At 34.0% G+C, this 13484-nt stretch overlaps 1 protein-coding gene across 1 annotated transcript in view; it reads left to right on the forward strand.

Annotated features, from left to right (window-relative positions):
* Positions 1-13484, forward strand: part of LOC118198080 (uncharacterized) — a 122421-nt gene that overhangs the window by 83445 nt on the left and 25492 nt on the right. The window contains exons 19-22 of the mRNA XM_035369677.2: positions 621-774; positions 3105-3215; positions 7853-8013; positions 11297-11450. Coding sequence (XP_035225568.1) covers positions 621-774; positions 3105-3215; positions 7853-8013; positions 11297-11450 — 580 coding nt within the window. The remainder of the gene's footprint in view (positions 1-620; positions 775-3104; positions 3216-7852; positions 8014-11296; positions 11451-13484) is intronic.

Genomic DNA, 13484 nt, shown 5'->3' on the forward strand with positions numbered 1-13484 from the left:
TTTAATAGATTCCTACGTATTCTTGTATTTGACGATAAGAAGCCATGCAGTGAACGTGACGTTAACAGCAGACATTCAGAGGCAAGGAAGAGAAAGTCGTAAACTGCAAAAAATGGTGTATTAAGAACAGTTATGGTTCCGTTTTTCTTTAAGATTAAGGTTTTGGTTATCAAATTTTAGTGTGTGTTGGAAGTCTTTTTGCGTTATGTGTCTGTTGGAAGTCTTTTTGCGTTATGTGTCTGTTGGAAGTCTTTTTGCGTTATGTGTCTGTTGGAAGTCTTTTTGCGTTATGTGTCTGTTGGAAGTCCTTTTGCGTTATGTCGTCAACGTTATATAAGAAACATAATTCAGATAATTTTTATAAGCATTTTTGTATAAACCATTGGGCATTTCATCTCAGAACAGGAGACTAAGATTGTAGTGTTTTCGTCAGTTACAGTCCAACTACTCTGTTCTGCAGAACCTCTAATACGTTTAATAAGCTGTGTAGAGGATTAAGTATTCCTTTTGATTATAAAAGAATGTATTTTAAGAAGAGAATATTAACATTAGTTATGTATTTAGCACAATATAGACTAATTTAACCTTTTGGGAGCACTAATTCACTTTTCTCACTTTAGACGATAAAAGCTCCAAAAACTTTCAAATCCGATGTGGCGGTAATAGGGGATGTCTTTGTTAATGGCCTCGCTGAAGCTGGTTTGATCAATGGACGAGATCTTAGGAAGTTCTTGGAAAACGCAGTTTTCATCGATACTCCTGCCAACATTACAGGTACGTGCTCACATATCTTGTTAAAATTTTGCTATGGAAATTTATTTACTTTACTTAGCGTCTGAAACTTTCATTTGCAGGATGTAAAATCTTTTTATTTCTAGTAACAAACATGGAATTCAATGTGACCAAGTCTTTAGATAAATTTAATTTTATTCAAAAATTGAAATTTCATATCCTTTAAAATAATACATCTGAGCATCGAATTTTATTTTAAAATGTTACTATTACGTATTATTTAAATTACTTTAAATGCCTATTCTTGCAAGGATCTGTTGGTGAATGGAACTGAAACTCAGGAGGTTAAAAAAATCATTTAATACGTCACGCCTGCGCGTAATTTCATTTGAGTTTTGGAATTATTGATGTTAATATATTGTATCCATTATAGGCAAAGTACGTAATGATTAAAGCAAAAATTCAAGGAAGTAGAAGCTAAAATAAGCCTATTTATTGACAATAAAAAGAAATCTTGTCTGAAAGAAACAAAAATGGAATCAAATAAGTAGACAAAGGAAAACAGACCTGTCTCCCTCTCTCTTTCTCTCTCCCTCTCCCAAAAAATTTCACTTGGTGAAAACTTTTGCTCCGGAAGGGGAGAAATTTTAAATAAAAGAAAACTATTTAGCACTTTCTTGATTTATAGAAGGACGAATTCTAGCTGAACAGTCGAAAGTTTCAAATGAGTAATCGAATTTTTGGTTCAAAAGTAATCGAGTGATACTTTTATTAGAATAAAGTTTCTCGACTACTCTCCGACATGTAATGAATCAATTGGGTTCTCCCTGTAGTACTATCCATTGGGGAGACACTCACAAGTATATCGTAATAGTTATACTGGGGTACAACTGTAATAAACCTAGGGTGTATAAAAAAAACGCTTAAGCCGGCCTGTGCGCAATACGTGAAATAAACTTCCCATTTCTTAAATTGCTCATTTGTACTATGCTTTTAATCACTAAACGCCGGTGTTATTGACCATCAGATAGAGTATATCGCTTGTATAGTGCGAAGCTGCAATAAACCGATGTATCAGTATTCAACAAAGCTCTGAAAATAATTTTCCAAACCTTAAATTCGTTCCTTCCTTTTTAGTATCAAGTTCTTGTTGGAGGGGGGGGGAGTAGATATATCTTGCAGGAAGTGTTGTGGAACTGTGACCAAATTCCGACAGAAAAGAAATGTTGCTAATAACTAGCAATATATAAATAAAACTCGTGCATGAATTAAATGCATGTAAGGCTTGTTTTCATTTTTGTTCGAAGAATGTATCTTGGAAACCTGGGAAACAGAATTTTGAAATCCTGGGAAATCGCCAAATAGAGTTGCTTAGCCATATGTAGTTATAATTTATATAGTTTTACATTTTTAGCTACAGAACTGCAGCATTAACTAATTCTTATCGCTTTGTATTTTTAGAAAGGCGCAAAGACAAGGAATGTTTTGCCATACTAAATTTAATTGTCTAAAAAGGCTGGTTTTAAGCCCAAAAAAATTGGGCTCTTTTAAAAAATCTTTATATTTAGTCCTTTAAATATCGATTAAGTATCAGTTAATTACATTACTGTTTTCACAGCACTGATTTTAGTGCATCAGTTAAAAGAGCAACTGTGGTAACAACTGTAGCTTGGTTAAATTTCAACCTGTACCATTTTGTAGTAAAGATCTATTAACTGTATGTTTTGCTGTCAATATTATAGGACATTTTAACACTAAAGATTTCAGCTTCGGTTGGAGTTCAAGCCCAAAATCGTCTGCGTGCACAAGTTGCTCTTTCTTTCAAAACTTACAGAAGCTGGCAATGATTTCCTGTTTAAGACTGGAACTTTGAGATTTTTATGATGGATTAACGTAAGCGTTTTTCAGTCAGACGGATAATGTACGTGTCTTTTACTCTCATTCATTTTCTCTTCGGAATTGGATAGAATACGGTCAATTGTAATGACAGTAAAAAGCGACTGCCCTCACACAGATGTTCTATTAATCGTTTTCTATTTCAAGGCTTGTTCTCTAACGGAGAATTCTGTTCCATTATGAGATAGTGAAGTACTAATAATGTGATCTAGAACTCTGATTTAAACCTAGACCTTTTTCGATACATTCGGAACAGCAAATTTTTGTTAGCCAAACACCTGCTTTAAGTTCATAATTATTTTTAGTGACTCGACATAAAATGTTGGCTTACTATTAGATTTGAAATAAGAGAAATAATAAAATTTATGCTTAAAACCGAGTAATATTTTGTATCTCACTTACTAAAATGTATTTCAAAATGGTGCATAACTGTATAAATATTAGCACGTGATTTTAATTATTAGAATAATTTATAGGTTTAAAAATTTTCAAAAGTGATGTGGAAGTGACTGGAGATATGGATGCTGACTTAATCAATGGCCTAAGACTGAAAACTGATGTTATAACACTTAGGTGCACTGGAGATGGTAATTAGTTTTAACTAAATTTAAAACTTTCATAAAATAGTTATGTTGAATTATTTTGAAGCTTGTAAACTATTAAATAGAATGTGCTGTTAATTTAACTTAATTTTGTAAAATTTCCTATGTAAGTGGACATTACGTATCCCCTAAAAATATTCAGCTTTCTAAAAAGCCAGACTTAATCTATGGTTGGTTTTTGCTCAGGTTTAAAGCTGAAATTGATATCAAACTATATTGGTTTTCAAAACGTTAATTCATCTCTTCATTATCAGAATTTTTAATTTCAATAAAAATACCTTGAATTGCTAAATTTTATATTTAATTTTTCTAATCAATTTAAAATTCACTTTGGATTATAGGCTATAGAAAAACTTAATTTTTAAATTTTAATGAAAATTTAATACCTGTGCTTGTATCCGTTAAAATATCTTCGAAATTTTCAGATCGAATATAAACTTTAGACTTGCTCCAAATGATATTCATAATTACAGTGCGGCACATTTGTTTTCGAACACTTGTATTTCTCGACTTATTTGCATAGATCTGGTAGCAAATATTGAAACATAGACTCCATTTTCTTTTTTTCTAATCAATATTTTTTCTGTTCCAAGCATTGTTTGTTACAAGATAGATATCATTAAAATATTCCTTGTAATAAAATAATTCATTCGAAACGTATTAGTCCGAAAGTAATACGCTCAAAACTTCTGTTGAGATTTTAACAGGAGAAATTCCTTGTCATAAAGTTTCGTTTTAAATGAAAATATATCACAGGAATTATCGGCTGCATTTGGCAATTATATTTTGTTTAGCAAAATATATTAAGTTTCTTATCTGAAGTGACCTTTGCATGATTCTACAAACTAACAGCAAGTTGTGTATTAGAAATTTAATTGGTCATCTTTTTAAAATTAGTAAAAATATTCGAAATATCCCCAAAATCCTTGATATAAACTTTCAACTGTTTCTGATGTTATAAAACTGTGAAATTGCAGGGCACTGTTAAAATGCTTTGAAGTTTGGACCCCATTTCAAGCTAATACAAAGGAGTTGGAAGATCTAAAAATCAAACAGATCCCATATATTAATACTGTGAACTTTAATGCAGATTTAGAAGAAGAATGGTTTGCACAAACGTTTGCAGAGACATTAGGTATTTCTGAAGCAGGAGAGATGAAAAATGAGCATTGCCTTCGCGGGGACTCGAACCACGGGGCTCTCGAATACGCGCCGAGCGTGCAGACCACTACACCACGAAGACACGCTAAGAAGGCGAGAGAAGTACCTTATAAGTTAACCTTTAAACTTGTAGAAGAATCATTAGACTACACGGAAACAATGGGCAATCAGCAAGAAGGAAATTCTGTCAACAAGGAAAATATGCCAAAATCTGTGATAAGCAAAGATTTATTATACTAAAACAATGATATTTCCCAGGCCAGTAACAGTTTAATAGATTTAGGTCCACTGGACGAATTTCTGCATGGTGAAAGTCGGATGAAGAATTAGATCCTAAACACTTATTGTCTATTATTAAGAATGAGGGTGGAGACTGAGGGATGTCTCGCCGCCCTCTGGGATGGGAAATATTTATTCATTTTATAGAAAATATAAATGAGTATTGATATATGAATATTCTTGATGATTTAAGAAAACTTTGAATGAAAAATACATTTAAGTTCTATCATGATAAAGGCCATAAAAACACAGCCCCAAATATTATTTGCTTATGGTGATTACACAACTGTCCTGAAGGCGAGATAATGTACGTATTTTTGAAGTCGTAAAGGGCTCCGCATTTTGCTCCGTACTTCAATCCTATCGAACTTGTATGGAACGAGTCAGTAAAAGAATAGGGAAACATGACATTTATTCGGAAGCTCTACTTAAAGCAGTTTTTATAAAGGAAAAGCACAAAATGGAACACGAAAGAACACACGAAAATAATTGATTGAATCTTTGCCAAAGTGTAATTTTCGTTAACGGCTACCGAACAAATGATTGAATGTTTCGTTTATCTTAATGTTTTTAATAAACATAAATTGTTTGTTCAAAGTGTGCGAATACTTATGCGAGTTTGCTTTCAGAACCTTCTTAATAAATTATTTTTTGCCAAAAGCGGTTTAAATAACTTTTTCCCAAAAGAAACAAATTTTAAAAAAAGGTGACAAATAGTATGTGTTAAAAGAGAGTTTTTTCATAAGCGTTTGGTAATTGATATTTGTAAAACTGGAAAACACAGGTGACCGAAAAACAAATGTGAGCCGCTCTAGTTTCGCACAAAGCGTCTTCTTACATCAGCCATGTACCAAATGTCTTTGCCATGTATTTCTTCTACAGTCGTACCTGTGCATTTCAACTAGAACTGGAATTTTTTAATCCGTTAAATAATCCGTATGCAAGTTCTTTTTTAATGAGATGTTAAAAAAACTTAATTTGTAGTCTTATCAAAGGGTTTTCTGCCGAAATTTTATAAGTGGCTAAGCGTTGAAAACTTATTTCAGACCGAAAGTCATTAAACCTTTTAATTAAAATCCAAAAGCCAAATCCGAAACTAAATATTAAAATTTTAAGCATTAGTTTAGAAAGGATTCTTTTGTCAGATTCTATCAAAACGCTTGACGTATCATGAGCAAATTCAAAGTAATAAAGATTCGAAGAGATTTAAAAATCAACTGTAAATCAACCGTCACATATCGTAGATTAAACCGTAGATTTCTCATAGTTGGCTCATAAAGAAAGTCTCGACAATAACACGACAATTCTCATTTAGCGTTTCCTTCTGTATAAATCATATGGAAATTCAAAAGCTTCTTTGCTTATGTCTTAAAGCTCTCGATTTCATTTTAATATGAACGCTTTGAAGAACTGTTTCCAAAATGAAACAGTTACTCATGAATGTGCGGTAACATGACACTGACACTTCTTAAGTTATAGCTTAGAAGAAAGAACTTAGAAAAGAAGAATGTGTTTTCTAAATGCTTAGTAAAGGAGGATGAATTTTCCAAATGTATTTATGTTAAAATTTAAGGATTTAAATTTCCCTCCTACTTTAAAATATAGATCAGTTTTTTTTACCGCCACACAGAATTTTAGTTCTGAAAATGGTTTATTTGGAAATTCTTAATAAAATTTGGTACTTTTCATTTGCAAAATTTTATTCGCCATTTACGAACCAGAAGCTTGGTATACTAATTCCCATTCAAACTTCATTAAATGCCTTTAAATTTCAAATATTTAGTGATTTCCGTTGAATAAAATACAAGGGGTGATCAAATGAAAAGGTACGAAACGACTTAAAAACGTAACAGTTAAATATTCGCATATTCCGCCATGGGAGAACTTAGCGAGACATCTCGGGATGCGATTGGAGTCTCTGACTGGGATCGGAGCATGCGCAGGAGAGAGCAGAGGATCTTATCAAAAGCCGCGTCCAAATGACGCGGCAGTCCGCATGAGGTCAGGATGGCGTTCGCGTTGCAAATTTCTGACTGAGGAGCAGCGAGGTGTTATCCGATTTCTGATAGCGGAAGGTGAGAAACCGGCAGCTATTCATCGCCGAATGGTGACGGTTTACGGTGAGAAATGTGTCTCTGACACATCTGTCAGAAAATGGAGTGCCCGTTTTCGTGCAGACCGTGAGAGTGTGGGTGATGACCCGAAACCAGGCCAGGCAAACACTGTCATCACGAGGGATCTCATCGACAAGGTTGATGACCTAGTGAGAAGTGATCGGCTAGTCACATTGTGAATGTTGGCGGTGAAGGTGGATGTCAGCTATGGAACCGCGTAGGCAATTGTTCACGACAGGTTGCGATATGGGAAGGTGTGTGCCGCTTGGGTTCCGAAGCAGCTCTCCGACCAGCAAAAGGAACTGCGTATGGGGCTAGCACTGCAATATCTGTTTCGGTATCAGGAAGACCTCGCTTTCATGAAGCGGATGGTCACAGGTGATGAGACATGGTGCCATCACTACAAGCCAGAGACGAAGCGGGACAGCATGCAATGGAAGCATGCGTCGTCACCTCCCCCTGAAAAGTTCAAAGCCGAGCCATCAGCAGGCAATGTGTTGCTCGCAGTCTTTTTCAACGTTCAAGGTCCGCTACTTGTGGAATTCTTCGAGCACATAAAAACCATTAACTCCGATGTGTACTGTGAGACACTCTGACGCCGACGCAGGTCCATCAAGAACAAAAGACCAGGGCTGCTCACAGAGGGTGTGGTGGACGTTGTGGGAGACGTTGGATCATCCGCTCTACAGTCCGGATATGTCTCTTTCCGATTTCCATATGTTTGGTCCACTGAAGGAACACCTGAAAGGGAAGCGCTTCAACTCGGACGACGTACTCAAGGACGCTGTGAAGGACTGGGTCTTGTCACGGCCACAGGAATTCTGGGAACAAGGAATCTTGAGGCTTGTTCATCAGTGGGATCATTGTGCTCAGGCCTATGGTGTATATTTTGAATAAAGTATACATTTGGACCCACCGTGTCGTTTCGTACCTTTTCATTTGATCACCCTTGTATATTATCATCACTTAAAAGTGTGGATCGTATCATTCTCAGATGTCTTAAATAGCGGTTGTTGTAACTGAATAACCTCAACATATTTGTATTAATTTAATATGCATTACTTTTAGGTCCTCAAGTGATCACAGGACAGAAAACATTTGCAAATGTGACTGCTTTTGGTGATATCTACGTCGATGAAACTGTTAACACCTACAAGTTAAAAGAACTATATGACGATACCTTATTTATCGATGGAAATCAGACAGTTTCAGGAGCTAAAACATTACAAGTATGTAATTCTGTAAACGTATTTAGATAGCTTTGATGTAATTTGTAAATTTTACAGAATATGAAGTAAATCGTCTAAATTTTTAAAGGCTCTTCAACTCATGCCGCCTTACGAACAATACTGAGCTTTTTGATTAAAATTAAAATACTTGGACTCAAATTTTACCAATTATTAAAATCCACAGGATATCTTAAAAGATTTGGTATTCGTTGCTTCTTCAAAAAGTTTTTGGCATTCCCAAATGTATCTTAATTTCATATTGGTAATAAAAGCAGTCAAGCAATCGGTGTTTTACGGTGTAATCGCGAAAATTTTGTGGTATCATTTTTCAGTGGAAATATTTTGACCGTTCCATAATCCATTTCGACGATATCTTTTGCTTGATGTCTGTACGTACAAACGGAGGAATTTTTTTTTTTTTTTTTTTTAAAGAGTTGGTAAAATGGGTTTTTTTCGAGACGTCTGTATAAGTACGTATCTCATATAACTTCAAAACGATTAGCCGTAGATCGTTGAAGCTCTCTATGTGGTACTGCTACAACACCTCGTTGCACACTTCCCATTTTTAATGCAGTCGGCATTACCAAACGAGTGTATACGCGCAAAATATAGAACATAAAGAAAATAATTCGAGGAAATAAGTTTTAAATGAATTGCAAATCATTTAGTTTCCGATAAAAATAGGCGGAGCTAATCAACACGATGCAAGTAACTGCTTCTTGAGTTTAATTTTTATCTGAAGAAGCACGGAAATTTTAATGAGGATTGCTCAAAATTGCCTTCTATAAAACAACTTTACTAAAATGATCACATTATATCAGTTGTCTAAGATGAGAGGTTATTAAACGATTCTCGTAAATAAACTTGAATGGATTCTTGTAAATTTACCCTTGAGTAAATGAGCATTCAGCAATTTCGCACGTGCACCGGATGTGAAATTTGACTGCTCCGTCATAAGATCCGATTCGAATGCAAAAGAAATCTTCAAGATTCATGAATGTGTATATCAAAGATTCCCAATCTTTTTCCTTCATCGACTTCTTAGCCTCTAACATGCGATATACAATATAATCATAATAGAAATCATTGCATATGAATAGCCTAAAAATAAAAATCAAGTTCAGAGTATGAGCAAAATATATGAAAAGTCTTTTATGATATTTACTAGTTTACAAACAAGTTTTCAGAAGCAAAATTGCAGGTTCTAATTGCACAGAACTTCTGTTTTGTTGTATGTTATGGTTGCGATTTGATGCGGCGATGCAATTTTTAGTCCAAAGGGATTTGAATCCCGAAGGACTATTAGTTTCGTTTTGGCATTTTGCGTCGGACGGATAAATGTCGGTTCACTTTTCAAACTGTTGCCATAAAATGTTAGAGTCCTGCATTATATTTGAAGAAATTAAATAATGAAAATCTGCGTAAATGTATGTATATTTCTCACATTGTCATAAAAATAACGGTACATAGTCATCGAATTTTGAATAACGTAATCCTCCAACGAATATGAGCATGTGGAAGACCAAATTTGAAATTTGAAATTTGTTTTATGATCGATTTCCTATTTTTTAAAACTTTGACGAATTTTTGACTAACAAACTCAAGGATTTCAAAGCGAGCAATGACAACGTTGTGCAGAAAAAGCATTTTTATCTCCAGCGCGTGAGTCTCTGTATCGGAAATTCTAAAGATATGCTCGTTTTAAAACTATTTTGCGATATTGCTGTTGCACTGGATCTTATGGTTTAAGTGCGAGGAACATGATATTTAATAAAGAAAGGTAACACACAAAATGTTAAAAAACGCCCCTTTGGACGTAATTTAAAATCTAAAACATTTCAGATTTTTTTTTTTTTGTAATATTTAGCATAAAACCGCTTAATTTAATTTCTAGACCATCGCTTTCAAGAATATTCGACCAGTTTCCCGTAACAAATTTTTGGAGTCGTTAGATTTGCCCAAGAAGGAAATGTAACAAATGTGCAATAATTTAGCCAGGAATCGAACTCTGAACATCCTGATTGCTAGCCGGGCGTGATTCCAAGTATACCACGAAGACACTTGGTAAGGAGGAGGAAAATACCTTACTAAATTATTGACCAAGGCCCACCAACGGCCGAGCAATAAAGTGCCTGAACAATGGTAGTTCGGTCCGAGGTTCGAATCCCGCGAACGAGCAAGCTGCATGGGCGCTTTCGGGATTTTCCCCATGTGTAACGTCTTAATATCAGCCAATTTTCCTTGGCAAGTCCTCTACGAAGGCATTCCTTCCTTTCGTGTAATGCCTTAGGGCGAAACAACACTTAAATAATAATAAATTATCGACGAAGTAAAGCCTGCTTTTCACAACGTAAGAAAAGCTAAAAGTCTACATTGTTGGTTCGGTGACAGCTTATCGGAGGACTTTTATATTCCAAAATTTAGCATACACATGGTTTTGAATCGCTTAGTATAATTTTATATTACTAAACAATTATCAGTTTATTAATACATTGTTTTGCAATCAATGGAATCCTGATCATGCCTATCAATTGCAAGTGAATATGCTGCTATTGACCTCTTGAAGTATCATTATCTCCTTTAGAATTTCATCGATCGGCAGGAGGTCTATACCGACTCCGTTTGGAAACCCTTGTCTGTAGCATCTTTGGGGAAATTGAAGGCAAATAGATGTATCAATCGAAATGTCGCCTAAAGAGATTATTGGTTATGGGGGGAGGGAGTATAAAATCCTTTTATAATTCAGTTTTCCTGGATGCTGTCATTCATAATTGGCATGGATCTTGTATAACTAGCTCTTTTTGTATTGCATAACAATAATCCAATCTTCCAACGAGATGTTCTGCACAAAAAAATAACACTCCTATTTGTCAAGTTAATCATCTCTTCATAAAATCAGATTTTAGATTTTCAAAATGACATTTGTACGAAATATAATTTCTAAACTAAGCATTAAATATTTATATGTTATGATCCCAAGGCCAAGTCGACCAATTTGACATCATTTTTACTTGAGGTTTGATTTAGAGAATTTAGCTGCGAACAGCTGTTTCCATTTAACTCTTAATTAAATAATTCCGTATCATTAAAACAAGCTTCCTAGGTACGCGATAGTCTTGGATTTTTTATACCAAAGAAAACAATTAATCATTGTAATTAATCTCCTAAGCTTCATGTTAAGGCTTTATTTGCTCTCAGAAAATCGGTAAGATTTTAATGTTCAGCATAGTGCAAAAAATTAAATTCCTGCTTTATATGGAATTTTTGGTCGATATCTTTCCAGAGTGAAGTTATTTTCAAGAAAGACTTCTATCCGGACACTGTAAATGGTCTGATGTTGGAAAGAGATTTAGTAACCTTACACACAGATCAAGAAATTTCGGGTCCTTTAACTTTCAATAGTGATGTATTTGTCGAAAAGGATGTGCACGTAGCTGGTAAGTATCTGTAATATTTTTGAAAACTTTTTATGCATTTAATAAGTCACTTCTATGCTATAATTTAAAATATCTGTCCGAAATTAAATTTTTTTCTCAAAAAAGAAAAAAGAACTACCTTTTTTTTCATATCATTCCTAATTTACTTTACAAAAGTTATTTGTATAAATTTAAGTTGAGCTCCGAGTCTGTTTGTGATTTTAGCCTCGTTGGAGAGGAGAATGTTGAACATGTGCTTCTTCTATGTCCTAAATATAAGAACGAAAGAAAAGTATTGAAACTGGAACTGAAAAACTTTAATGTTAACTGGCCTCCAGAATTTTATCAATTTATTTCCGAGAGAAGTGCTTTTAACACTTTTGTCAATTTATTGTGAAACTTTGTAATCATCCTTAATTTTATTTCAGTTTTTTTTTCTGTTTATTTTGTATTGTGTTTCTTACTTACTTCTGTAAGCCCCATGTGATACTATGTGGTACATTGGGAACTTATTGTGTTTCTTTAATTAAAACAAAATGGAGAAGAAGGCTTTATAGCAACTTGGTGCTATTTTTAAGTCCTTGTCTCGATGAATTTCAGCAATGACTCCATTTCAAGTTAATCTATGGTTCATTTGGTAATCATGCCCACGAACGGCCATTGAACACTGGTAGTTCGGTCTGAGGTTTCTAATCCTGCGAACAGGCTGGTTACATGGGCTTCTTAGCGGTTTTCGCCATGTGGCCCATGTATGAGCCAATTTCCCTTAGAAAGCTCTCCACGAAGGCATCTCTTCTTTAGGCAGATAGACCTCGAGTACTTTGCCATAATCAAATAAGCCAAACCAAAGTTAGTGTTCCAATATTTCTGATGAGTCTGAATTCCTGATAATTTTACAAAGCAAGAAAATTCATTAATGAACCTGTGATGTTAAATTCTTGTTTAATTCGATTGGATCATATTTAATATTCCATCCACCCACCCATCCAGATTATTTATTTTTTTTCATCAATATTCACTGAGCAAGTCAATTAGCGTTTTATTAATTGAAATTTTATTATTGGAAAAATGGAGTAGTTACTCGCTTTATGGTTTAAGATATTTGAATTTTCGATTTAAATCAGTTGCTAGTGTTGGTTTGATCGTTGGAGAATATAGTGATGGAAATAAGCCACTTTGTGCAAACCGCTGCTCTACATAACCCTCAAATACCTTCACTGAATTATTGAATCGCATTACATTAATTGAATTAGAAATGGATTTATTGCTAGAATCATGAGTCTGTCGAAAGACGCTTCTAAGATACTAAGAACTTACTGAGAAAGAATCCCCATAGATTTTTATGTACAAGTTAAAGTATAAATTGGAATTTCCCTGCTAGTAAATGTTAGTTTTCTTACAAGCCCAGTGCTTAAATTGCGCCGGGAGCCCACCGAAGCCCGGCTCCAGTGCTTCTCAAATTTTAAGATAAATTACAATTTTAGCCAGAGCGCAGCGGAGCCCTAAATCAGATGAGCTCCGGTACTTCTTTTTATAAACATTTTATTTAATTTTAATTAGTTAATTACTTCAATCTATAATTAATTCAATAAAGAATAATTAATTAACTAATAATTATCAATTAAATTATAATGAATTAATTATATAATAATTATTGATTAAATAAGAATTTATAAACATTAATTAAATAGCTATTAATTAACTATTCAATTTTAGAATTATTAATGAGTTTAATAGTCATTTTATTTATTTATTTATTTACTCTTGTTCCTCTTTTTTGCTGACGGTCTTCCATAGGGCTCCGGCACTTCTAATCTTAGAAATTAAGCCCTGTACAAGCCAATAATTTCATCTAGATTATTCGGAAATTAGTGTGAAGATTTCAGATGCAAAAAATAGATTTCGCATAAATTTGGACAGATGCCTAATAAATTGTAATTAAATTTTTAAAAAGTGTTATGAACAAAAGTATAAGAAAGTGTAAAAATGTTAATTAAATCTTTTCTGCAAAAGTGCATCATATTTGTTTAGTCACTGTGAAAATATTTGTAAATA

The sequence above is a fragment of the Stegodyphus dumicola genome, chromosome 2 (assembly GCF_044657685.1).
Source record: "Stegodyphus dumicola isolate Sdum_Otavi_A_Nest chromosome 2, ASM4465768v1".
Classification (NCBI taxonomy): domain Eukaryota; kingdom Metazoa; phylum Arthropoda; class Arachnida; order Araneae; family Eresidae; genus Stegodyphus; species Stegodyphus dumicola.